The sequence below is a fragment of the Salmo salar genome, chromosome ssa28 (assembly GCF_905237065.1).
Source record: "Salmo salar chromosome ssa28, Ssal_v3.1, whole genome shotgun sequence".
In the NCBI taxonomy this organism is placed as follows: Eukaryota; Metazoa; Chordata; class Actinopteri; order Salmoniformes; family Salmonidae; genus Salmo; species Salmo salar.
In genome coordinates this window covers 20,788,896-20,816,844 of record NC_059469.1, presented here as the reverse complement: position 1 = coordinate 20,816,844, position 27,949 = coordinate 20,788,896, and the positions used below count along the sequence as shown (strand labels likewise).

Below are 27,949 nucleotides of genomic sequence, written 5' to 3'. Positions count from 1 at the left end.
CTCCCTCTGGTGGCCATGTAAGTACACAGACGATTGTGATGGATTATGCAGCAACAGTTAAGACAATATTTCCCTAGAAGAAATACGCGGATGAATTTGATATAGATACATATACTGACTTTTCCAATGTTTTTATTAGTTGGAATCTTGTTCTAGATTTGTATTGCCTGTTTGTCATTGATATTACTAAGAGAAAGACCAGTACTGTACAAATTACATTTGATAAACATGCACAACTCCCCAGCCAGCACCATCTCCAAAAGCATATTCAACAAGCTACAATAAGACCAAGATAATGGTACTGTAGTTCTACACACACTTAATACAGCAGCGATACAACACAGAACTGAAAGTAGGTAAATATTCTCAAAACGGAGACCAATATGTGTGCAAATATGCGTTTACCTGTGCGATGTTCAAATGAAAAAAAATATTCAAAAATTGGAGTTAAATGAAAAGCCTAGTAGTCATCATGCCAATTAAATGTTCTTTTAAAAATGACACTGATTAAAATGCTGGAACCAGTTTAAACGCTATGGTTACTTTACTGAGATGAGTAACTTTGGAAGGGATAAACAGTAAGGCAAACTAATAACATGGATTTATCACCAAGATCAGGATATACTGTATACATTTCCCTCTTCATTTAAAGGATTTCCTGCCTTTGCCTCACCTTAACCGAGCCAGTTAAGGACTATTCACATCAAACTCCTTTTGCACCCTACATGTTTGTTTCTGGCTAAAGGAGGCTTGTGAACTAATTTTACATGTTGCTCATCAAAGCCTAATTAACAGACAACATTTTTGTGTTTGAATGGGAGCCAATGTTGAGCATGGGAGCCAAACATTCTTCCAACATGTTGAGCTGATGTGGTGGGATAGAGAAAGCAAAATACTAAGCCGCCATTGAACGGCGACCCCGTTTGACCATTTTAATACACCCTTCTTTCCTTGAGGACATCACTAACATAGGTGAAAGCAATGGTGTAACCATCTTTTCACCTATCCACACAGATGAGCCTCAAGGTAAAAATACATTTTAGAGGTATTCAAATCCGAATCAAAATGTGTATTTATCACATCAAATAAAATCTTATTGGTCACACACACACATTTAGCAGGTGTAGCAAACAGGTGTAGTAGACCAACAGTGAAATGCTTAGTTACGGGCTATTCCCAAGGGCCCAGGTTAGGATTTATGGTAAATAAAAACATGAAATAGTCTTGAACGGGAGCCCAAGGCACAGTCAGTCCTGAAAAAACACGTCATAAGGGAGGGTGTCCGGAGGCGTATAGTTTAGGATTAGCAAACAGTAGAATGCCTTCACCTTGTATTGGGAGTTTCAGGTGGGTGTTGACACCACTGACAGGGTAAGTATCTCAACTGATTAGTTGCTGCTATATGTAAAGCAGAAAATGTTTACCACATTGTGTGGCCTATTGGCAGGTCATCAGATAATCTATAGAAACAAGGATAAGCAGCATTTAAAGACATCCCATTAGTTTAATTTCCAGTGCATGTTTTCATCTTCACACTGAGCATACTTTAGCTGAATACCATAATCGCTGATATAATCTTAGAATCCAAAAGAGACAGGAGAAGAACAAGACAGACATCATATAGGCCTAGCAGAGATAACTGCTCTACTGAAGAAAGACTTAATGTACCTGACAGATAGTTACTATGTATTGTGACAGTTCCATATTTGAAAGAGAAAGCACTTCTTCGCCACCAACGTAGAAACCCATTATTTCACAGGAGTCTACAACCTTCTCTGTAGAGACCTACAGACAAAGGCAAACTGATATTGTATGAGTAGTCTTCCATCTCTGCATGAATAGGCACCCTTAGACAACTGTCATTCAAGGCTCAAAGTCAACCTTGAATACACGACTTTCCAAGTAACAATTTCCCCATGTAATAATCAAGCCATTCCGATGTTTATGTATGGATCGAGTACATAAACAGAAGAGATCCATGTCTTTAAAAATCTTAATTTGAAATATTTAGATTGTTTATCAGTGATGGGAAAACATGATTAAATACCATTTCACTTGAACAGCTGCAGTTTATAAAAGCAAAGGATAGTTATATCTACCTAATATATATATATATATAGTTGTTACCGAGTCAGGAGGCAATCTGCTGTCTAATCCACTACATCTGCAGAAATACCCGCACATCCAGCAGTGGCAGAAAAGAATCCATCATACCTAGTCCTAAAATCATTAACAGAAAAGAATCCATCATACCTAGTCCTAAAATCATTCAAATAGAAGTAAAATATATACACTGTTGTGATTGTGTAGAAGTCCTGAGACTAGAGTTTAGCATATCAACATCATGTGTTTGCGTTGGAGTTTAAACTTAGAATAGCATTGAAATACATTCTTGCGTCATTTCAATGTGGAGTTTGATAGATCACCTATCAAAATGTTAACTGACCTCTGTTTTAATGTCCAGTAGTAACAGCTTTTTACTGCTTCGAAATACAAAAACAAACTAATTTCTAGTCAGCTGGGGAAATTACTAAGAGGTTGTTTGATTGTGACGACTCTAAAATGCCCATTTAAGATTGGATCTCTAGTAATGGCATCTATGTTGCGTGGAACAAGGCCATTATAACAGCAGCAACATATTCTACATTTCCTGCCATTATTACAATTGTATACAGAGACATTGACGGTTGTCCATACAGAAACTTTGTATCTTAAGTTGCTCGAGTGGGTCGTTTCATGGCCATGGGCTCCTTGGCCCATGCTAGGCATAAAGAACACATTTACACAAACTGTTTTCATCACAGTACAGGCACATAAAATTGGTGTATGAATCAACCAAGTCCCACTGCAGTACTGTACACGTGAACATGGTCATATCGTTTCTGACATTGGCTTGCAGACGGGTCAATGACAGTGTCACACACCTGGATTTTAGTGTGGTTTTGTGTGTGATTTGAGTGTGTGGGGTGCGTGTGCAAGGATGTCAGGATAACAGATCCATAAAGAAAGGCGGCTCTGAGGGCTTTCTGACAAACCATACATGGGGAGTAACAGACGTAGGCTGGCAAGCAACTGAAGTGTACTTCCCTGTTAACACCTGAGGAGGCCATTTTGAAGAGTCCCACACAGGTCTCCAGAGACAGAATAAGGAGAGAGCGGGATCATGGGGGGATAGGAGGATAAGAGCATCCCCAGGAGCAGCTCCCAGGTTGGTGTCTGTGGTATGGGAGTGAGTTGGGGATAGAGAGGAGTGGCATGTAGCATAGGATCAGTTTCCAGGCCACAGGTCCCTGGAACCAGGTAACCATCGGAAGAGGGGGGAATGAGGGTCTGGTCTGGTGGTGGCTACAGTGTGGAGGAGAAGACCTTAGAAGATCTGGATCATGGACTCCCGAGACTTGCCTACGCCAATCCATTTCACTGTGGGTGAAAAGTACTTATTGAATAGCTTGACCAATAAAACAACAAAATGTCCCCAAATATGGTCCACACCTGTGACCACTACAAGGTAGTGTCACCCCATCTGAATCAACCTGCTATCTCCAGGTGTTAAGGAGAGGGGGGTTCTTACCGGGCACACCGAGGTGCTCCTCAATGTAGCGGACGTATTTCTGGGCGTTCTCTGGCAGCTCATCAAATGTTCTGGCGGTGGAGGTGTCACTGTTCCAACCTGGCAGGGTGTCATACTGAACCTCAACGCTCTGTAAGACTTCTTGGTTGGCTGGGGAGAGTTGGGCACAACGTCAGGCCATTGGCTGCCATAAACTTAAGACAACAAGACTTGGAATACTGCAATTAAAAATATAGCATAGCTCCCTTATTCAGTTCACTTTATCCTCATTAAAAAGTACAGAAGCATCATAGTTTTTGTATTTATTGAGGATGAGTAGCCTACCTGGAAAATTAGGTATATTTTTACCGTCCACAGAATACGACACACCAACTTTGATCTCAGGGAGCACATCCAAGATGTCTAGTTTGGTGAGAGCTAAGCTGAATGGGAGGACAACAGAACATTGGGAGTTTAGCAGGCATGTTCACCAACACCCAAATACAGAATGTGTACAAAGCTGAAGTTTATTCAAGTACACTACATGGTATGTGGACATCCCTTAAAATGAGTTGATTCGGCTATTTCAGCCACTGACGGGTGTATAAAATCTCCATGGACAAACATTGGCAGTAGAATGGCCTTACTGAAGAGCTCAGTGACTTTCAATGTGGCACCTCTATAGGATGACATTTCCAACAAGTCAGTTTATCAAATGTATGCCCTGCTAGAGCTGCACCAGTTTAACTGTAAGTGCTGTTATTGTGAAGTGGAAACGTCTAGGAGTAACAGAGGTGCCGCGAAGTGGTAGGCCACACAAGCTCAGAACTGGACCACTGAGCTCTGAAGCTTGTAAAAATTGTCTGTCCTCAGTTGCAACACTCACTACTGAGTTAAAAACGGCCTCTGGAAGCAACGTGAGCACAATAACTATTCGTCAGGAGCTTTATGAAATGGGTTTCCATGGCCGAGCAGTCACACACAAGCCTAAGATCCCCATACGTCAGCTGGAGTGGTGTAAAGCTCACCGCCATTGGAATCTAGAGCAGTGGAAACGTGTTCTCTGGAGTGATGAATCAAACTTGACTGGCCTGACTGGCCCTGACCTCAACCCCATCGAACACCTTTGGGATGAATTGGAACGCCGATGGCAAGCCAGGCCTAATGGCCCAACCTCACTAATGCCCTTCTGGCCGAATGGAAGCAAGTCCCTGCAGCAATGTTCCACCATCTAGCGGAAAGCCTTCCCAGAAGAGTGGAGGCTGTTATCACAGCGAGGGGGGGGACCAAAATCATAATGCCCATGATTTTAGAATAAGATATTCGACAAGCAGGTGTTCACATACTTATATTGAGACAGTAAGTAAAAAGCGGGAGGTGTGGTGATTGACAGTACAGAGTTGAAGGGGGTGTGGGGACTCACGCAGTGAAGCCGTTGATCATGTGGGCGTATTTGATGAGCACCAGGTCCAGCCAGCCACATCTCCTTTTACGTCCCGTGGTTACGCCCACTTCTTTCCCCCTTGTCTGCAGGAGCTCCCCAATGTCCTTGGAGAAGGAAACAGGCAGACCCTTAAGGCTCAGATTCACTTTAAGACCCTGACAAAGTAAAACATGGACATGTCAAGCTTGAAATGTGTCCATTCTCTGTCCTGTACAGGTTGAGGATTTGGTTATTCTGATTTTGCTGGGATTATTTCACAAGTGCTATCAGAGGGAATGGTTCAGCAACTACCCTTCCCAAAACCATTTGTTGTTTCAATACCCACATGCCTGAGCCTGTTGGGGTTCACAGAATACTCACTGGAATTCAGAACACTGATGACTCAATTGGCAGCTATGCCATTCCACCAACATTAACACTACAGTCTACATTCCTCTACTCACACTGGAAACAGAGCAGGAAAGAATTTGCACCATGTGAACCAATATGACTCTAGCCCGTAGCTTTCAAAGGCAGGAAGACATGGCTTCCCTCAAGTTAGAAAGACAGGCTGACTTTCTTACATTGAACTGCTCTGAGGGAAAGGCTCCGATGCCAACCCGGGTGGTGTAGGCCTTGACCACGCCATACACCTCACCCACGTTCTGGGGCGGCATGCCGAGCCCCGTACACACCCCGCCCACTGTGCAGTTAGACGAGGTCACGAAAGGGTATGTCCCTGAAACAAAAACACAACATACCAAAACGATAAACATCTTATTTCCTCTTCCTCTGATAAAACAGATGACGAATTCGTACAGAGGATTATCATATCACAATGACTGTATTAACACAGCTTGTAATACGAGTAAAGGAAACTAAATGATTCAGTCTTAACATGACATGCAAACAATCTCTCCGTGTCAGGTCTCTGTCAGGTGTGCTTAAACAGAGGTGAACTTTCCAGTCCACACTAATGGGTCTTTCAGGTCAGGGGAGGGAGAATTTCACCACTCCCATACATGTCTGCACAGGTGCAAAAACCATTCTCCTTTATGCAAATAGCATTAGGACGGCCATACGATACCCCCCACTTTGAACTACTACCATTGTATCAATGAAAAGGAACATGGTGACCTTCAGTACATAGCAACCCTCTCCCTCATTAAGTTATGTTCTGTGTGTGGTCTCTGGAGTGCAGCCACTCCAGAGCAGCCAGCATTTCTCAAGAGTCACGCGTGGTGTAGGAGTGCTCTCTGGTGTTAGGCTCAGTGAACATGTTGTTCCAATCCTCTGACAACACTGTTTCAATGGAATTAACTCACCAGTAAAAATTAGCTTGTTTAATTCAATAGGGGTTAATTGGCCATTTACACAATAACCTTGGGGGATACTCACCGAAATCAATATCCAAGAGGGCAGCGTTGGCTCCTTCCACCAGGATATTTTTGGGAGGTCCATGTAAGGCCCCGTACATGTAAAAGACCCCGTCTCTCACCATAGGCTTTACCTTCTCCACGTAATCCTGGACAAGAGCACACCACGCAAACACTTGGCCCAAGAATTACACTGAAATGTAGGACATAACCCCTATGTTAAACCAGTGATGATAACTTTATTCAACTGATATGGAGGACCTGTAGCTCACCCTCAACTTCGACAACTCCCCATCGATGTCAATCACCAGGGTCGGATACATAGACTGATACTGTGAGGCTAAGACTTTAAATCTACAAAAAGTAGACATCACAGTTACATTTTTATCTAACTGGAGCTAGTTGTACTCTGAATAAAGGGATAGTCATTATTGGCCATATGCAGACAAGGCCACACCCTCACCTTTCAGAGAACTGTGTGAAGTCAGACATGAGGTCACATATCCGGAGGCCGCTACGGGCTGCTTTGGCTGAGTACACCGGGCCAATCCCCTTTTTCGTTGTTCCGAGGCTGGGTGAGGAATAAGGGGAAACAAAGTAAATGCTTAACAATACTGAGTCACTGACTCAACATTAACCACACACACACACACACACACACACACACTTGTCCTTCAGCCAGTATTTGTGTGTGTAGGGTCAGACATGTGACAGTTGTAGGGAAGTAGCTAGGCCAGGGGACTTTTCTAAGGAGTATTTATGGGGCTGGAACGTCACCTGCTGCCCTGCTGCTGACTGAAACAATGTTGCTGCAGTAAGGGTTGGAGAGCATCACAGTCACATGGTGCTGCTAGGGGATATCTGGTGACGTCAGGTCCCTGGTCTGATGTAAGGTAGGGTATGACTTCATGTGGGAAAGGACTTATCAGTGAGAATATAAGTGGTCTTCTGGAGCTGAGACAGGGTATCATGAGTACTAACTCCTTCAGTAAAGATACTAAAAGAATGCAGGTCAGGTGCACCATGAGACAAGTCACGCTCATACTACAGGAGATGTAATCCAAGCCTGTTTAACTCGGTTATCTGCCTCGCCCAGAGGTAAGAGTGAAGTTGTAATGCCTTAATGTGTTGAAATTCCACAACTTGTGATATAAGCCTATAATGAGTGACTTGCCCTTTTACTACCCATGGGAGAGAAACACAATAACTAGCTGTTGAGCATGTTCCAACGCTGCAGATAGAATTCTTGTGTAAAACTATCAGGGCGGTGGCCTTATTTTGATGCCCAACAAAAGCTTAAAAATGCCCAGCATATCAGAGCGATGTCCTGAGTTTAAGCCTGTGCTTACCACCCTCTTCTCAGAATCAGATTGGGCGTCTCCATTACATGACTAACTGGTAACAGTAACCTCTGATAGTTAACAGTGTAGAAATCCTACACTGTAGCTAGAGGTTACTGTTACCAGTTAGTCATGGAGCTATTGCAGGTTATTGTAATGTAGCTATTGCAGGTTACTGTTACCAGTTAGTCATGGAGCTATTGCAGGTTATTGTAATGTAGCTATTGCAGGTTACTGTTACCAGTTAGTCATGGAGCTATTGCAGGTTATTGTAATGTAGCTATTGCAGGTTACTATTACCAGTTAGTTTCTTTCCTGTTCTGACAATGACTATTTCCAAACATGAGTAATACAATGATGTATCACTATATGGGAGATCATAAAGGTTTACCATTGCATTAACCCCAGACTACAGTACAAGCAAATTATCATCACATTTCCTTCAGGCAGCACTCAAGGCAAAACTGTTAAAAAAGTGAAAACAGCTCCACAACAATGGCGCAGAGAGAGAAAAAAAGTGATATTTAATATTGACATCTCTGGAGACTTCGCAGTCAGTTGAGGTTGTTTCAGTACGTATGCTACACTTACTAAGCTAAAAAGGTTTTTACTGGGTATCTGCCATAGGACAGGGGAATCTTGTTTTTCAGCTCTGCTTCAAGCTGAAGTCAGTTGAGGTTGTTTCATCTAACAAGACTAGAGGCATAGAAGGGCTAATATACTACACATTCACCCATAGGAGAGGGAAATCCTGCTTTTCAGCACTGCTGCAAGCCAAACCATTAGAGCCATCCTCTCTAATCCAGGAGAATGACAGGTGGTAGGTAGGGTTCTTACTTCTTGCCTGCTTGCTCTTGTCTCTGCTGCTCTTGCACACCGTCGACCGCTTGATGGAAATCAAAAACTGTGGGAGGTAGAGAAGGGCAAACTCACAATCCTGTCACCTCACCCCCTTTTCTGCTCCTTATTGAAACCTAGCGTCCCAATTATCTCCCCTTTCTCCCAGAAGTGTGCCCTTGTGCAGTTGACTCCTCCCACACATTAAAAGCATTGGATTGGTGTAAGCTTGGATGAGAAGGTGTTGGAGAATCAACAATAAACTTATACCAATACTTTCCTTTTAAATCCATGAAGGGAAGTGAACAGTAGAGTCTCTCATCCAGTCAGAAATGGCCCCTCTTTCTCACACTAGTCCCTAAAGTGGCCTTGCAAAGGCACTACTACGCAATCGCTGTTTATAAGAAGTGTCCTTTTTTGGCATCTCGCTGCGTTGACTTAAACGTTTGGCACTTCTTTGACAATGAGCAGGGAGACAAAACGACTCAAGGCACAACAAGTCTAGTGGAGCAGAGTTCACCACTCAAAGGGTAAAGAAATCCATACATACTAAGGACCAATAACGCAACAATCAATTCACAGCTAAGACAGTTCGCATAATTTCTGTGTGTAAAATGTAACCTGTCAGTGCTAAATAATTTTTTTCCCTCCACACCTATTCAGATAGCAAAATGGGCCGAGTTTGGGCTAGCGGAGGGAGAAGACTGAATAATGTAGCCTAATACAAGTCAGTCATTCTGATTTAAAAAAAAGAAAAAATAGGTGCTATTTAACATTCAGAGCGAACATGACTGATGTCCTGGAAAACTGAAAGCCAGTCCACCGATTTAAAAACAGGCCTTCGGAGTGCATCTTGGGTTAAATCAGTCTTAATGTTTGCACAAAATACGAAAGGGCCCCAAAACACCAAAGCTAATTAACCTGTTGGGGTGTAGGGGGCAGTATTTTCACGGCCGGATGAAAAACACACCCAATTTAAACAGGTTACTACTCTGGCCCAGAAACTAGAATATGCATATTATTAGTAGATTTGGATAGAAAACACTAAAGTTTCTAAAACTGTTTGAATGGTGTCTGAGTATAACAGAACTCATATGGCAGGCAAAAACCTGAGAAAAATCCAAGCAGGAAGTACAAAGTCTGAGAATTGTAGTTCTTTTGATTCTCTATCGAAACTACAGTGTCTGTGGGGTGACGTTGCACTTCCTAAGGCTTCCATTGGCTGTCAACAGCCTTCAGAAAGTGGTTTGAGCATTCTCCTGTAACTGGGCAGATAATAGGAGCTCAGTTACTGAGTGGACTGCCTGGCAACAAAGGGATTGGATATGTGCCGTCACGCGAGCGCGCCGTTCCTTCTTTTTCTTCTTGAATGAATATGCCATTGTCCGGTTGGAATATTATCGCAATTTTACGTTAAAAATAGCATAAAGATTGATTTTAAACAGCGTTTGACATGCTTCTAAGTACGGTAATGGAACATTTTGACTTTGTCTCTGGTACCGCGCTTGCGCGGTATACCTTTGGATAGTGACCTGAACGCACGAACAAACAAAACGGAGGTATTTCGGACATAAATATGGAGTATATCGAACAAAAACAACATTTGTGGAAGTAGCAGTCCTGGGAGTGCATTCTTACGAAGATCAGCAAAGGTAAGACAATATTTCTAATACTGAGTTTAGGTTGCCCCGAACTTGGCGGGTGTCTGTAAGCTATTGAAAAATGTGCTTTCGCCGTAAAGCTATTTTAAAATCTGACACAGCGGTTGCATCCAGGAGTAGTCCATCTATAATTCTTTAAATAATTGTTATATATTTTGTCAACGTTTATGAGTATTTTTGTAAATTAATGTGCACATTCACCGGAAGTTTTGGTGGAAATACATTTTCTGAACATCATGCGTCAATGTAAAATGCTGTTTTTGGATATAAATGTTAACTTTATCGAACAAAACAAACATGTATTGTGTAACATAATGTCCTAGGTGTGTCATCTGATGAAGATCGCCAAAGGTTAGTGCTTCATTTAGCTGTGTTTTGGGTTTTATTGACACATGTCCTTGCTTGGAAAATGGCTGTGGGATTATTTTTGTCTATGTACTCTAACATAATCTAATGTTTTGCTTTCGCTGTAAAGCCTTTTTGAAATCAGACAATGTGGTTACATCAAGGAGAAGTGTATCTTTAAAATGGTGTAAAATAGTTGTATGTTTGAGAAAGTTGAATTATGACATTGTTGTTTTTGAATTTGCCGCCCTGATATTTCACTGGCTGTGTCCCGCAAGTGGGACGCTAGCGTCCCACGTGGCCCATAGAAGTTAATTGGCCACTTTCATCCCCCAACCTCCACATAACAGAAACATGTTCCCCATGAAAGCCATGCAGCATTTTTAACCGCTTGTTTATGAGGAACTCTTCTGGGCACCAGCTTTACACTGACATTCACTAGCTAAGAGACCAACTGTTGATACTCAAAACATTGTAATGCCTTCATGATGAAAATAAAAACATTGATAGAAATTAAGCAGACTAATTATTCCCCTTAACAGATAGCCAAACATGAGCATTGCACATTGTCTCCAGTCCTACAGCCTTCTAAACTCAGCAAAAAAAGAAACGTTCTCTCACTGTCAAAAGCATTTATTTTCAGCAAACTTAACATGAGTAAATATTTGTATGAACATAACAAGATTCAACAGACAAACTGAACAAGTTCCATAGACATGTGACTAACAGAAATGGAAAAATGCTTCCCTGAACAAAGGGGGAGGGGGTCAAAATCAAAAGTCAGTATCTGGTGTGGCCACGAGCTGCATTAAGTACTGCAGTGCATCTCCTCCTCATGGAATGCACCAGATTTGCCAGTTCTTGCTGTGAGATGTTACCCCACTCTTCCACCAAGGCACCTGCAAGTTCCTGGACAATTCTGGGGGGGAATGGCCCTGGCCCTCCGATCCAACAGGTCCCAGATGTGCTCAATGGGATTAAGATCCAGACTCTTCGCTGCCAATGGCAGAACACTGACATTCCTGTCTTGCAGGAAATCACGCACAGAACGAGCAGTATGGCTGGTGGCATTGTCATGCTGGAGGGTCAGGATGAGCCTGCAGGAAGGGTACCACATGAGGGAGGAGGATGTCTTCCCTGTATTGCAGTGTTGAGAATGCCCACAATGACAAAAGCTCAGTTCGATGATGCTGCGGCACACTGCCCCAGATCATGACGGACCCACCACCTCCAAATCGATCCCGCTCCAGAGTATAGGCCTCGGTGTAACGCTCATTCCTTCGTCGAAAAACGCAAATCCGACCATCACCCCCGGTGAGAAAAAACCGTGACTGGTCAGTGAAGAGCACTTTTTGCCGGTCCGGTCCAGCGACGGTGGGGTTGTGCTCATAGGCGACGTTGTTGCCGGTGATGTCTGATGAGGACCTGCCTTACAACAGGCCTACAAGCCCTCAGTCCAGCCTCTCAGCCTATTGCGGACAGTCTGAGCATTGGAGGGATTTGTGCGTTCCTGGTGTAACTCAGGCAGTTGTTGCCATCCTGTACCTGTCCCGCAGGTGTAATGTTTGAATGTACCCATTCCTGTGCAGGTGTTGTTACACAAGGTCTGCCACTGCGAGGACGATCAGCTGTCCGTCCTGTCTCCCTGTAGCGCTGTCTTAGGTGTCTCACAGTATGGACATTACAATTTATTGCCTTGGCCACATCTGCAGTTCTCATGCCTCCTTGCAGCATGCCTAAGGCATGTTCAGGCAGATGAGTAGGGACCCTGGGTATCTTTCTTTTGGTGTTTTTCCAGAGTCAGTAGAAAGGCCTCTTTAGTGTCCTAAGTTTTCACAACTGTGACCTTAATTGCCTACCGTCTGTAAGCTGTTAGTGTCTTTATTAACTGTTTATGTTTCATTGATGAAGCATGGGAAACAGTGTGTAAACCCTTTACAATGAAGATCTGTGAAGTCACTTGGATTTTTACAAATTATCTTTGAAAGACAGGGTCCTGAAAAAGGGAAGTTTCTTTTTTTGCTGAGTTTATATAGTAAAGAGACTATAGTTGGGCTGAAGTCCTGGATTTAAATGCCCTTTGAGTATAAAGAGGCCTGATAAGGCAGGGCTTACCAATGTGTGCTCTGTCTGAAATGATCAGCCTCTTGTCCCAGCCCTCCAGACCTGAAAAAAACATTTGATATCACCATTAAGCAACATGGCAATCTTCTAGGCATGGGAGTAAAAAGGGACTTAAACTATTAAATAGGATAGCTCCTTCGTACTCACTTTTGCCTTTGCACAAATTCTTCTCAGCCTCCTCGAAGAGGCCAGGCAGGTGGATCACTACCCCATTACCTGTGGGATAGACCAACACAGGCAACACGGAGGTTATGGAGAAACTGATGCATCAGTAACCATTAAGGAAAGGGCAGTGAAAAACCCCAAATTGAATTTGATCTCAAGTGTTGTGGGCTATAAAGAGCTAAATACTCCATCAGAAAAACAGGTCTGCTGTTCCACTGAGCAGCGAGCAATCAACATTAAGGCCAGAAATTAAACTAATGTGGAGAGGGCCATAACCTGTTCTGCACAATCAGCCTTATTCAAGATGACTTTTTCTCATGGCAAACAGTGCTCAGGATTCTGAAGAGTCCTGAACACCTGTTTGGGCTCTGATAGCCTGAATGTGGAGCTCAACTAGACAGCAATAGTAGACGGAAAAGGATTGATCCACTTAACATTCTATATGTTGAACTGCTGACGAGCTGTGGGTTGAGAGCCAGAGGACATATTTGTTATGTGTTGCCAAAATATACTAGACGTCAGACCATTAGCAAAATGAAGTTACTGCAGATAAAATGTCATCTATAGCACTCTACTGCGTTAGCCTGCGAGTTGGCTCCCAGTCAAGTCAATCACTTGTTGTGTGGCATCAGGCAAAGCTGGAGCTATTAGAATATAATACAGATTGGCTAGATTTAGATGGGAGAAGTCATTAATATTGGCTGCTTGCATACAAAAGTGTGTATGGAAACCGCACAGCAGATACAATAAACAAACATTTGTTTTTTTAAAGACTAGAGATTATAACTGACTTAGTAGTAGACCATGAGAGTTATTTCACAGCTCAATTCTTATTGTGAAATCATCTTTCCTGTTCATTCCTCGGTCCAGCAGCTGTGTTCCACCCACCAATGAAAGCAGTGACTTTGGGGTTGATAATGCCGCTGGGTAGAAGATGGAAGTCATACTCCACAGAGTCCACCACCACCGTGTGTCCTGCATTGTTTCCACCCTGCAGAGAGAGACACAGTCAGTCACCATGGAGCCACACATGACAAACATTGTGAAACAAAAATCACACCAACAGAAGCAATGTGAAAGGCTAAAGCTTTACTTTTCACGATTTAACGTTGGACATGGAAGAAACATCAAACTCGCCCCAATATTTTGGAGAGTGTGATGTTCTTTTAACACATATGGTTTGAGATCAAGTCTCTGACCCTGGAACTCTGACACAGACCTGAGACCAAAAAGCCTACCTATCCTACCTACCAACATTACACCATGGTACAGATTGCTCAGTCATAGCTGAGGGACACAGGATCTACAGCCATTTTAGCGGGCAGTCCGAGGAGATACAAATCAGCCACTAAAGGGTTGGGTGATTCTAGCGTCTTGTCTTCATATTAGTTTAACACACAAAAGTCCATCCAAGTCTAACCATGAGTGCTTACAAAATAACATTAAACCATTTTTAAATCTAAGATGACATGAGAAAATTGCTTGCACCCAGAGAGAGAACATCCAGTGCCTTTGGCATGAACTCTACAACTGGAGGAGTCTCCTTGTGCTGGTCTGGGGAGGGGTTGCATGAGTAATAAGTCAGTCTGGTTTTGCCCCATGCCTTTACCCAGCAACAAGCAGGCCTGGGCTCAGTTTCCCTAAAGTATTTTAACGCTAAGTTCATCATTAGAACCTTCGCAGGAGCATAGTTAAATCTCAGAGCGGTTTCCCAAAACCATCGGTAATAAAGTTGCACTTGAAAACGCTCATTATTTACCAACTGCCTCAGAGCACTCGAGCAGACCACTAGAAACAGCTAAGTGCGTCGTTAAATGTTTTTGTTTGCCTGCATGCGTACCTTTATTCACAGAAGATGTTCGTTAAACATAGAATCATGTTCATGGTCATTTCCATGTAAAAGGACACATGAGCACCAACCTGTTAAGTAATTTGGCTGAGTTTCCTGTTTCCTTTTGTGAGGGTGGATACTTTGTTTTTGCCGAAACACTCAATTTGTAACACTTATGAACTCAGAAGTTACTCAAGCAGCTGACCGACCTACGCAAGATTTTACTTCTGGGTTAGCCTTCCAGAAATTAGCTTTAGAATAAGCCGCCTCAATATTTGCAGCCATATAAGTAGTCATCTCTCTAGGAGCTGATCTGCCGTCAGTACTGTGGAATAATTCTGATGTTATGGTAAGATTTGAATAGAGAAAGCTGATCTGAGAGCAGAACTGACTTTTGATCACATCAGTACACACATGCTCCAACGACGCACTTAGCGAACGTTCTTTCGAGGTGGTGTTTTGGAAAACGCATGTAACATCTTTGGCCATTAAAGGAACAACGCATCGTTAAAACACTTGTAAGCTTAAGCTCCATCGCTATCGGGAAAGCGTACCCTGGGCTATTCCTGGCCATGGCAGTGCTTGGACGAGTGAAGGGGTGTGCGTGTGCGTAGATGCCTCTCCTTTTTTGTTGCATTTATGATGTGCCCCCAGCTGCCTGACCTGCAACAGGGGGCCGCGCCGGACGTGTATCCTTACTGCCGTTCGGTGATGGCTGTTTTCAATGAATGGGACCCACCTGGTTCGTGTGGGGTTTCAACATGTGAACAAAGGCTGACCAAAAAAACATGACCTGCAAATCTGAGAATGTGGATAGATTTTTAAATTCTGCCTATACCATGGCTTCTACCTTTTTATCAGTTTGAGATATGGCCTCATCTCCCACTGCTGCATACTTTCCATTTGTCACTTCAGGCTTGCTTGACCCACTTGGCAGCTATTGCCATAAAGGCATTTATTATATGCGGCAATAGTTAACTCAAAGAGACACTTGCTGAGATGAACCAAGTCGTAATTCCCAACAATAACCTGGAACATTCTCTAATGTGATATGTATCCGTTCGCCTCCCGTGACTGTCACAGGACTGCTAGTCTCCCTTGGACGATGTCCAATGTTCTCCACCTAAAATTGGCTGGTGCAATTAATCCCATTGGGTCTGAAGGGGTGAGGGGGGCACAGGGAAGAGCAGCCTCTGAGTGTCAGGATTTGCAGGTGGTAGGATTAGTCCATGGCTTGCCACTTTAGCACCTCAGTTGAAAGTCACAGAATACCATCAATTTATAGTGTTTTCCTGAATAGCATGCCTGTGACAGCATAATTTCCTATGAACTGATATAATTAGGAAACTTTATTAATTTGACCATCTACAGTTCTGAGCCTGGAGAGTAATGCAGCCACATTGACTTACAGCGCATTCTGAAAGTATTCAGACCCCTTGACTTTTTCCACATTGTTACATTACAGCCTTATTCTACATTTTCCCCCGCTCAATCTACACACAATACCCCATAATGACAAAGCGAAACAGGCCAAGAAATCTTTGCATATATATATATATATATATATATATATATATATAAATGAAATATCACATTTACATAAGTATTCAGACTAGGCTCAGTACATTGTTGAAGCACCTTTGGCAGTGATTAAAGCCTCAAGTCTTCTTGGGTACGACGCTACAAGCTTGGCACACCTGTATTTGGGGAGGTTCTCCCATTCTTCTCTGCAGAGCCTCTCAAGCTCTGTCAGGTTGGCTGGGGAGCATCGCTGCACAGCTATTTTCAGGTCTCTCCAGAGATGTTCGATCAGGTTAAAGTCTGGGCTCTGGCTGGGCCACTCAAGTATATTCAGAGACTTGTCCCAAAGCCACTCCTGCATTGTCTTGGCTGTGTGCTTAGGGTCATTGTCCTGTTGGAAGGTAAACCCTACGCCCCAGTCTGAGGTCCTGAGTGCTCTGGAACAGGTTTTCTTCAAGACTCGCAGTACTTTGCTCCATTCATCTTTCCCTTGATCCTGACTAGTCTCAGTCCCTGCCGCTGAAAAACATCCGCATGGCATGATGCTGCCGCCACCATGCTTCACCGTAGGGATGGTGTCAGGTTTCCTCCAGATGTGACGCTTGGCATTCAAGCTAAAGAGTTCAATCTCGGATTCATCAGACCAGTGAATCTTGTATTCCTTAGGTGCCGTTTGGCAAACTCCAAGTGGGCTGTCATGTGCCTTTTACTGAGGAGTGGCTTCCTTCTGGCCACTGTACCATAAAGGCCTGATTGGTGGAGTGCTGCAGAGATGGTTGTCCTTCTGGAAGGTTCTCCCATCTCCACAGAGGAATTATAGAGCGCTGTCAGAGTGACCATCGGGTTCTTGGTCACCTCCCTGACCAAGGCCTTTCTCCCCCGAATGCTTAGTTTGGCCAGGTGGTCAGCTCTAGGAAGAGTCTTGGTAGTTCCAAACTTCTTCAATTTAAGAACAATGGCGGAAACTGTGTTCTTTGGGACCTTCAATGCTGCAGGAATGTTTTAGCACCCTTCCCCAGATATAGGACTCAACATAATTCTGCCTTGGAGCTCTACGGACAATTCCTTCAACCACAATGGCTTGGTATTTGCTCTGACATGCACTGTCAACCGTTGGACCCTATATAGACAGGTGTGAGCCTTTCCAAATCAAGTCCAATAAATGTAATTTACCACAGGTGCTCCAATCAAGTTGTAGAAACATCTTAAGGATGATCAATGGAAACAGGATGCACCTGAGCTCAATTTCAAATCTCATAGCAAAGGGTCTGAACACTTATGTAAATTATATTTCCTTTTTATTTGTATGAAACTTGCAAACCTTACAAAATCCTGTTTTTGCATTGTCATTACGGGATAATGTGTGTAGATTGGATTAAAATGTCTTCCCCCCTCATTTTACAATAAGGCTGTAACCTAACAAAATGTAGATAAAGTCAAGGGGTCTGAACACTTTCTGAATGTACTGTATATATACACACACACGGAATAATGAATCTTTCTATGACCCTCTTGTTTCTCTGATTTGTCAGTGTTTTTTGGTTACGCCAATAGCTTGGACATGAGCCTCCAACAGATCAACATTTAAATAATTGAGATCACTACAAGGGTTCTGAACAACCTGCAATTACTAGATTAGAGAACTCAAAAAGAGCATACGCCCAGAACTAGAAAACATCTCCATAGCAACGATGTGCCAAACAGTGGCCCCATGTAAAGCATTAGGCCTAGCTATGTAAAGAGATCTGTTACCTATTACTAGCCAGTGGGGCGTTTCCTGACAGACCAATAGGCTCAATAAATGAAGAAAAAAAAAAGTACAATAACTGACAAAGGTAGACGTAAAATGAGAGTAATACAGCCATACAAACATCCTTGCATAACCCTGTGGCTCTCTTCCTCAGGTTGCCAAAATATAGGCATGCTAGAAAACCTGTTTTACCTCCACATGCAATGGATGGCCTGAAACAGGACACTAAGACAGCAGGTGGCAGGACTGTAACATGCTGACCACACCGGTTGCGTGCGTGAGGGTTGCAAAATAAATTTACACATACATGTTATTCAATCATTGCACCCACATTGCTCGCGAGCATCTGCGTGGCCAGAAGCTAAAATAGAAATAGAACCTATTTGTGACGCTCAACACGCTGCAAGTCTGGCCTCACCCATCACCTCACTGGTTTTAAGAGCATATACCCACGTGCCATCTCATTGGTGTTGAGGAACATATAGCCACGTGAGTGATTGAAAGATGAACTGACCCAGTCACAGTACTGCACCATAAAGTTGGTTGCCAGCTGACATATAAAGTCCAAATAAGTAAAAAAGAAGCCTGAGGAAGGAGTAGAGATGAGAAATGAATTTGGTTTACCATTTTATCTGTGGATTAAAAGTCAGAGTAGAGGACCTTGTGCATTTCAGGTAACAGCCCAATGTTTATAGCTAGCTAAATTGCCGTAAACGTTTAATGCTTTGACATATCCCCAAATTAATATAATTGGTTCAGAGTATGTTTTGATATTTCAAGCTGCTTGTCCTGATCACTTCTGGTGTGGGTGAACAAAATCAGCATGTAAGAACCCTGCTCTAAGGACAGGTTCCTTCTCACACCTTGGAGATATCTGTGGACCAGGGAACAAACCCAAATTGCTCTCTATAACCAGGTTTCCATCCAACCTTTTTATGTGAGTAAAGTACATGACGGATTAAAAAAAAAAAAACATGTCACGACAGGCATGGTGGAAACAGCACGTCAGTAAACTTTCCAAATAACTTATCCATAACAATCTCATGTAGGTAGCCTAGCCGCACTGTATCTGCTAGCTATTGGCTAGAGTGCAAGTGCCAAGACCGGAGCAGAGATAGTCGCTATAGAATTCAACATTCTGACAGAGTTGAAAATGTGATAGAAACTCAACCACAGAAGTTACTTATACGTGCACTGATCAATTTGATGGAAACATCTCGTGGGAAAATGCGCATATTGTTTTTATGCCGATTTTAGAATATTGGCATGAAAATCTGTCGACAATTGGATGGAAAGCTCATGAGGAATGTCTGTCTTTGTGCAAGACATGTCCGGAATCAAGCCAAAGGCTGAAAGAGGTATCAGGTAAACGCAGCGATCCAAATTCCTGCCTTCCTTGTCTCATCAAAGCTTTACGGAGAATGACTAAGAGCTTTGACAGCATTAATTCTCAGAACTGTATGTGGCAGTTAAATAAGAAATTAAATCCCCATGATAGCCTAGCAACATCTTGCATTTAATAGAGTTGGAATGCATTCCCAAGTCCTGAAAAAAATAAAATAAATAATAAATAACACCTGAAAATGCATCCGATTTTATACTCCATTTTGAGCTTTTTAAAATCAGGAACTCTATTTCGCCTCTGGCCATCATACAACTTGGCGGTGATCATAAATATCACGATCACATTAAAAAGGTTGGTGTGATCCCCAAAGACAACAATTCACTCATGGTCACTTGGGCAGCCACTTGAGAGCAGCAGAATAGAGTATCAGCACTGATACTTAATTAGTAAGACTTGGAAATGTGCTCCTTGTTGTCCTTTCAACCTCGTGTTGCATGTAAGAAAAACCTCAGATTGCTGTCACAGCTTTTTTTTTTATATATAAAAAGAGGAACACTATTCTCCCTCTTACACACACGCAATTGTGTAACATAAGCATTCCATTAAATGATACTCAGCGAGAAGACATTACATCGAATCTTCTCACACAGAATCTACAACATGGTAACTACAGGACTCAAACAGCAGACCAATGATGCGTTTCAGCTAGGGATGCACGATAAATCTGAACATATCGGAATTGCACGATATTAGCTAAAAATGGCAACATCGGTATCGGCCCAATGTCTAGTTGAACGCAGATGTAAAAAAACCAATGTCAAAGCTACCGTGCATACCTATATAACGTAGGTACTGGACGTACCGACGCCACGTAAAATTTTGCGGAACATAGTACAACACAGCATTCCTAACCTAGCCCACAATGTCTGCTGTGTGGATGGAGCAGTCAACAAGTGGAGCAGTCATTTGAAAGAGAAAGAACATTTCAGCGAGACAACAAAGGCGAAATCCATTAAACCAAGATAATGGAATTCATTGCGCTTGACATTCAACCGTTCACTGTCGTAGGTGATGTTGGCTTTCGCAGACTGGTTTACGGGTGCGCGACTCTACCAAAAGCACTATTTAAGATGTTGCCCTACCGGAGTTACACAGCAATAGCATCACTGCTATTAGCTTCACGACATACTTACTATGGAACACAGTTTGGGTCTTCGCGTGTCAAAAAGTAATCAGTAGCACTGTCAAAGCTGTACAAAAAAATCTGCAAACAAGTAAACACCGGCCACGAACGATGCGTTTACAATACCGCATTGGTAATAAAGCATCATTTGTTCGACCGCAACTTCTGGGGTAGCTAGCTTTAGCTTGGTACCTAGCTAGCACCAATACAACCAGCCTGAAAACAATGACCAGTAGAAACTGCAGTCATTTTCATTTTTCTTAGCAATGATTTAGGAATCCTTGTGAGTAAGTATTAGCTAGGTAGCCACTTGTTCGCCTATTGAAATTGGACTTCAGTTCATGAAAATAAATAGCTAGCCAGCTACTTAACCCTGTTGCCCAAAGCTAACGTTATAATCAGCCAGCTAGCTTCATCTGGATAGTGAGCTCAACCGGAACGAGTTGTGTGTTGTGAAGCTAGCCACAATAAGGACAGGGAACAATAGTGGAATTTGCAGTTTGCCTTCAAAATAAAAATGTCATTGACAGTGATGCAAATTCATACAAAAATAGTAGAATTATGCCATACTTTTTTTTGAAGGCTAACCGCAAAATCCACGATTGTGGCTAATCCTTATCATGGCTAGCTTCACATAGATGGGTCCAACCACCAATAAGAACGGTCTTATAAATTAGGGTTATTTTAGATGACACCTAGCTATATAGTTAGCCAGGTAACTATAGCTACTGAAACAGATGTCGTTTTGCTATGTTTTTCGGGGAAGAACTACATTGTTTGCTTCCATTTTATGACCAGCACTGTAGATACGGGAGACAACTTTACCAGCATCATAGCATACGTAACGATGAACCGTTGTGACACATGAAATACGAGTGATAGTGTAATAACTACGTAAAAAAACATGAACGCGTTAAATTATTTGATGTGCAGTCATATTGAGGTCCTGATTGATCAACAAGCTTATTTGACATGTCAAAGTGTTATTTGACATGCTTCTTTTTTTGGCACGCGAAGACCCAAACTGTGTTCCATTGAAATCCTGGTTGAGAATGAAATGACTGAACAAATAAACAATGAAACAGCACAAGTAAGTGAAGGAAATAGGTTGAGACATAAGTAACTGCCAACAAAATAACATTTGGGTCAGTGTGGTGTGTGTGTGTAACCTTTATTTAACTAGGCAAGTCAGTTAAGAACAAATTCTTATTTACAATGACGGCCCGGACGACGCTGGGCCAATTGTGCGCCGCCCTATCACTGCCAGATGTGATACAGCCTGGATTTGAACCAAGGATTGTAGTGACGCCTCTTGCACTGAGATGCAGTGCCTTAGACCGCTGCGTCCGTGTGTGTGTGTTAACTATACTAGAATGCTTAAAAGTCCGCAAAAATGTTAAATAAATATCGGTATCGTTTTTTTGTCAAGGAAAAAAAAGTTGGATATCGGTATCGGCCAGAAATGTCATATCGGTGCATCACTAGTTTCAGCGCACGAGCTTAACTAGCTAATGTCGTCATGACATCGCCTACAAGCGTGATCAGGGAGTTATATTCAAGAAGCAGTTTTAGCCTCCATGCTTCAACGCTTAGTTGTTGCGGAAATCGACCCGAGATTGTGTTAACTTCGTGCATGCAACTTCATCTCGCCGAGTCTACCTTTAATTGGTTTATTTTTACATGCCTATAGCCTTGGCAGCGCACCAGCTACAGAGTGGAGAATTATTGCTATGCCAACCTGTTATCAATTCATAGTGACGGGAGGGGCGCATAAATCAGGGTTTAAAGTTCACCGTCACAGCGACGGATTTCCATCATATAGATTCTGCAGAGGATGTTTTTGAGATCAGTGTAGATCCACAATAAAAATCTTTGGGGTCTGGTTTGGAGATGACATAGAACAGACATGCTTATGCATTAGGCTATGAAATACACTGCTCAAAAAAATAAAGGGAACACTTAAACAACACAATGTAACTCCAAGTCAATCACACTTCTGTGAAATCAAACTGTCCACTTAGGAAGCAACACTGATTGACAATAAATTTCACATGCTGTTGTGCAAATGGAATAGACAACAGGTGGAAATTATAGGCAATTAGCAAGACACCCCCAATAAAGGAGTGGTTCTGCAGGTGGGGACCACAGACCACTTCTCAGTTCCTATGCTTCCTGGCTGATGTTTTGGTCACTTTTGAATGCTGGCGGTGCTTTCACTCTAGTGGTAGCATGAGACGGAGTCTACAACCCACACAAGTGGCTCAGGTAGTGCAGCTCATCCAGGATGGCACATCAATGCGAACTGTTGTAAGAAGTTTTGCTGTGTCTGTCAGTGTAGTGTCCAGAGCATGGAGGCGCTACCAGGAGACAGGCCAGTACATCAGGAGACGTGGAGGAGGCCGTAGGAGGGCAATAACCCAGCAGCAGGACAGCTACCTCTGCCTTTGTGCAAGGAGGAGCAGGAGAAGCACTGCCAGAGCCCTGCAAAATGACCTCCAGCAGGCCACAAATGTGCATGTGTCTGCTCAAACGGTCAGAAACAGACTCCATGAGGGTGGTATGAGGGCCCGACGTCCACACGTGGGGGTTGTGCTTACAGCCCAACACCGTGCAGGACGATTGGCATTTGCCATAGAATACCAAGATTGGCAAATTCGCCACTGGCGCCCTGTGCTCTTCACAGATGAAAGCAGGTTCACACTGAGCACGTGGCAGACGTGACAGAGTCTGGAGACGCCGTGGAGAACGTTCTGCTGCCTGCAACATCCTCCAGCATGACCGGTTTGGCGGTGGGTCAGTCATGGTGTGGGGTGGCATTTCTTTGGGGGGCCGCACAGCCCTCCATGTGCTCGCCAGAGGTAGCCTGACTGCCGTTAGGTACCGAGATGAGATCCTCAGACCCCTTGTGAGACCATATGCTGGTGTGGTTGGCCCTGGATTCCTCCTAATGCAAGACAATGCTAGACCTCATGTGGCTGGAGTGTGTCAGCAGTTCCTGCAAGAGGAAGGCATTGATGCTATGGACTGGCCCGTCCGCTCCCCAGACCTGAATCCAATTGAGCACATCATGTCTCGCTCCCTCCACCAACGCCACGTTGCACCACAGACTGTCCAGGAGTTGGCGGATGCTTTAGGCCAGGTCTGGGAGGAGATCCCTCAGGAGACCATCCGCCACCTCATCAGGAGCATGCCCAGGCGTTGTAGGGAGGTCATACAGGCACGTGGAGGCCACACACACACTACTGAGCCTCATTTTGACTTGTTTTAAGGACATTACATCAAAGTTGGATCAGCCTGTAGTGTGGTTTTCCACTTTAATTTTGAGTGCGACTCCAAATCCAGACCTCCATGGGTTGATAAATTGGATTTCCATTGATTATTTGTGTGTGATTTTGTTGTCAGCACATTCAACTATGTAAAGAAAAAAGTATTTAATAAGATTATTTCATTCATTCAGATCTAGGATGTGTTATTTTAGTGTTCCCTTTATTTTTTGGAGCAGTATATATTCCAAAATATTTTATTTCCCTCTGTTAAGCTGTTTGCACTGAACTCACATGCATGAATGTTGCTGACACTCCAATGTATTGCTTTTTGAGCTCCAGACATCGATTATCTGAAGAAAAATTATAAACATTCTCTGAAGATGGTATTCCTCAGCACAGGAACAATATAGTGAGGACAGAGACTCATTCTGGTCTGCGCACATTTTTTTGTGCGTTTTTCTTTTGTGGCAGGCCATCTAATAATTCGGTCAGTTAAAAGTTGTTTAACTAATTTCACTATCTGACAATGGTAGGCTTTAAATTACATTGACTTTGCTCATGGTTTTCCATTTCTAAGCCTTAATGAACGAAGAGTCGTTTGGGAGAAAAATGAATGGCTCTTTTAGGTTAATGGAGCCAAATGATTGCATTTGAATCTATGGCAATTTGAATGCACAGAGATACCATCACGCGATCCTGAAGCCCAATCTCGTGCAATTTATCCACTGCCATCACCTCATGTTACAGCATGATAATGCACGGCCCCATGATGCAAGGATCTGTACACAATTCCTGGAAGATGAAAATGTCCCAGTTCTTCTATGGCCTGTATACTCACCAGACATGTCACCCATTGAGCATGTTTGGGATGCTCTGGATCAATGTGTACGACAGTGTGTTCCAGTTCCCGCCAAAATCTAGCAACTTCACACAGATTAGGGCCTAATGATTTTATTTCAATTGACTGATTTCCTTATATTAACTGTAATTTAGTAAAATCCTTAATTTTTGCATGGTGAATTTATATTTTGTTAAGTGTAAAAATAATTTCTGGGCTCGTTTCTGGAAGTGGAAATTACATTTTAGATAGTGTCAGCATAATTGTATTTTTCATTCATTTGAGTTGAATGCCCTTTTAAAAAGTTACCAGAACTGAGCTTCAGTCCTTCTATATAAAAATTATCCTGAGGACCTAGTCTTTTGTGTCATCGTGCCTGATCACCGCACATTGTGGAGCTCACAGTAGAGGCTAGAAAATATGTATGCTTCAGGGGAAAGTTGAGTAACTTTCACAATAAATTATGACTAGGCTACCAAATGTGAACCTTCTCCAATCCTGCCTTGAGCAGAGTCACCCATTTGAAGAGGACTGAAAGGACAAGAAAGACAGAAGCCTAGTGAACATTAAACCTACAGTTATAAAGGCCAGTGTTGTACGGACATGAGAAACACCCACACTGCAATGACATTGATAAGGTGACCATAGACTGAGTCAAAGAAACTGATAACAGCCAAAATGCAGTCTACATAAGGCAGACACCATGGTTTTGTGGAATGCACTCGACCCAGAATAGGCTTAGCTAGTTGGCTTGCCAATATTTCTTTGACAGCCACATTTAACGTACACAAAAGTTAGTCAGATGCATTAACTGCTGTCTTTAGACACTTGATACTTCAATGACAGGTGAGAAAGTAGACACAGAGATGCACTTGCTTGTACAGTGCCTTCAGAATGTATTCAGACCTTGACTTTCCACATTTTGTTATGTTACAACCTTATTCTAAAATGGATACAAAGACACATTCTCTCAATCTACACACAATACCCCATAATGATAAAGCAAAAACAGATTTTTAGAAATATCACATTTGCATAAGTACTCAGACCCTTTATTCAACCTCCAAGCAAGCTGTCATGTGCCTTTTACTGAGGAGTGGCTTCCTTCTGGCCACTACCATAAAGGCCTGATTGGTGGAGTGCTGCAGAGATGGTTGTCCTTCTGGAAGGTTATCCCATCTCCACAGAGGAACTCTAGAGCTCAGTCAGAGTAACCATCAGGTTTTTGGTCACGTCCCTGATCAAGGCCCTTCTTCCCTGATTGCTCAGCGGCCAGCTCTAGGAAGAGTCTTGGTGGTTCCATACGTATTCAATTTTAGAATGATGGAGGGCACTGTGTTCTTGGGGACCTTCAATGGTGCAGAAATGTTTTGGTACCCTTCCCCAGATCTGTGCCTTGACACAATTATGTCTGAGAGCTCTACGGACAATTCCTTCGACCTCATGGCTTGGTTTTTGCTCTGACATGCACTGTCAACTGCGGGACCTTGTATAGACAGGTGTGCGCCTTTCCAAATCATGTCCAATACATTTTATTTACCACAGGTGGTCTCCAATCAAGTTGTAGAAACATTAAGAAATATCAATGGAAACAGAATGCACCTGAGCTCAATTTAGTGTCTCATAGCAAAGGGTCAGAATACTTATGCAATTTTTTTGTGTGTTTTTGCTTTGCCATTATGGGGCATTGTGTCTAGATTGATTATGGAAAAACAAATAATCAAATCAATTTTATAATAGGTCTAACTTAACAAAATGTTAGAAAAATCAAGGTGTCAGAATACTTTCCTTAGGCACTGTACGTGCAACAGTATTAGAAGTCTGAATCACCTTGCAATGCTAGACTGTACTAAAAAGAAAATGCTAAACTAGGCCATCTTATCTGGTGTTAAGTCGTGAAATATGAATGTAGCCAGCTCTGGCTAGCTATAGTTACGATATAATTCAAGGTGACATTAGCAACGCAGTGCTTGACGTTCATCGATAATTTATTTGGTTGCTCGAGTAGCTAACGTTAGCTAGGTGTCTGGCTTGCTTAGATAACTAGTTACCCACTGCAAGCCAATAATTGAGCTAGTTAAGTACAAGTCTGACCAGAACCCACATGTTTCATACATAGATAAACATTTTTACTAACGTTAGTTTACTAATTACAACAAATCCAGCTTTAACTAGCTAACGTTAGTTAACTTAATTTTCTGGCTACGTCGGGGGCTAGTTCTCATTTTAGTTAAAGTCAGTACACAACCGTGGCTAACTTGTTAGCTTAGAGAAAGATATCTTAGTAGACCAATATTGGACAAAAGGAGTTACTCGTTACTCCAAGAACCTTACATGTTCTGTTTAAAGGGCAAATTGGCTCTGGAAATACTACATCTAACGTTAAACGTTAATCGATTAGCAATTGCGGTACAGTTATAGAAACAAATCCCTCTAACATCACATCAAAATATTTACACAAATGTAAAATAAAACACCTCACACCGTTTGTCGTTTAACAGTTGCAGACGACAATATTTTTTAGGGACAAAACATTTGTGGCGTCCGTTTATACAGCAGTAACAGTTACAGGTGTTCGGGGACGCAGATACTAAGCTAATTAGTACAGGTACTGTAACATTAGTCCACTGTTTTCCGTAAACAAGTGTTGTGACCTGGACATATGGCTGTGTAGGAACCATATAAAAAGGTGTATCAATTTAACCTTTAGTTTTTTTGAAAATTATCTGTCGCCGATATGAAAGCTAAAGTCCTAATTTGTTTCCAAAATGTGTACCTCAAGCGATGCGTGTGCATCGAGCGTCACGGGTCTGACTTAAAATACTCCCACCCTACAGAAGACGCCTTAGTCATTTGACTATATGTATGGAACTGAGATTCATGACCAGAGGCTAGGTAGTTAGCTACACGTTATTTGTAACCGCAACCACATGTTTCGAATGTCCTCCAGCTAGCTTGCTAGCTAGCATACATGATCATTTACCTGGCATCTGCAAACGATATCAGCGTCCTGAGCGAGCAGGTCCACAACCTTCCCTTTGCCCTCGTCGCCCCATTGAGCCCCAAGCACTACAGTCACTCTGTTGCCAATATTTGGTCTGGCCACGTGTGGCTCTGTACTAGTGCTATGGGCTGCACCGTTCGGCACCGCATCTTTGCTCTTACTCTCCGACATGACCATCTGCGTCTCTCTCTCTTCACGGCAAGCTGGTTTTGGTAGTCGTGGTTGCAAACTAGTTAGCTCTGCGCGCGCGTGAAAGACATCAGCGTCACGCAAAACATTTTTTTCCCGAAGTGTTTCAAAATAAAAGTCCCCCCATAATAGTAAAATAAGTCTCATTAAAGGAAAAATCCACCAAAAACCACTCATTCCTATAAGTTACAGTGTTAACAC

The 27,949-nt window shown here is 42.7% G+C and overlaps 1 protein-coding gene across 1 annotated transcript; it reads right to left on the bottom strand.

Annotated features, from left to right (window-relative positions):
• Window positions 1-115: 115 nt before the first annotated feature.
• On the bottom strand, window positions 116-27,815 carry adss2 (adenylosuccinate synthase 2). The gene is made up of 13 exons (XM_014179953.2): window positions 27,539-27,815; window positions 13,710-13,812; window positions 12,804-12,872; window positions 12,648-12,698; window positions 8,527-8,593; window positions 6,813-6,920; window positions 6,622-6,703; window positions 6,372-6,498; window positions 5,558-5,712; window positions 4,974-5,098; window positions 3,896-3,993; window positions 3,572-3,721; window positions 116-3,420 (listed from the first exon to the last, which is right to left on the bottom strand). The coding sequence occupies exons 1-13, from the start codon at window positions 27,734-27,736 to the stop codon at window positions 3,368-3,370; spliced, it is 1,386 nt and encodes a 461-aa protein (XP_014035428.1). The 5' UTR covers window positions 27,737-27,815; the 3' UTR covers window positions 116-3,367.
• Window positions 27,816-27,949: the final 134 nt, after the last annotated feature.

Excerpts from the sequence above, each read along its gene's own strand:
- adss2 (XM_014179953.2), bottom strand. The coding sequence starts at position 27,736 with ATGGTCATGTCGGAGAGTAAGAGCAAAGATGCGGTGCCGAACGGTGCA. Across the intron at positions 12,873-13,709 it reads CAAAGTCACTGCTTTCATTG|GTAATGGGGTAGTGATCCAC; the intron begins GTGGGTGGAACA and ends TCTATCCCACAG. Across the intron at positions 3,722-3,895 it reads AAATATACCTAATTTTCCAG|CCAACCAAGAAGTCTTACAG; the intron begins GTAGGCTACTCA and ends AACTCTCCCCAG.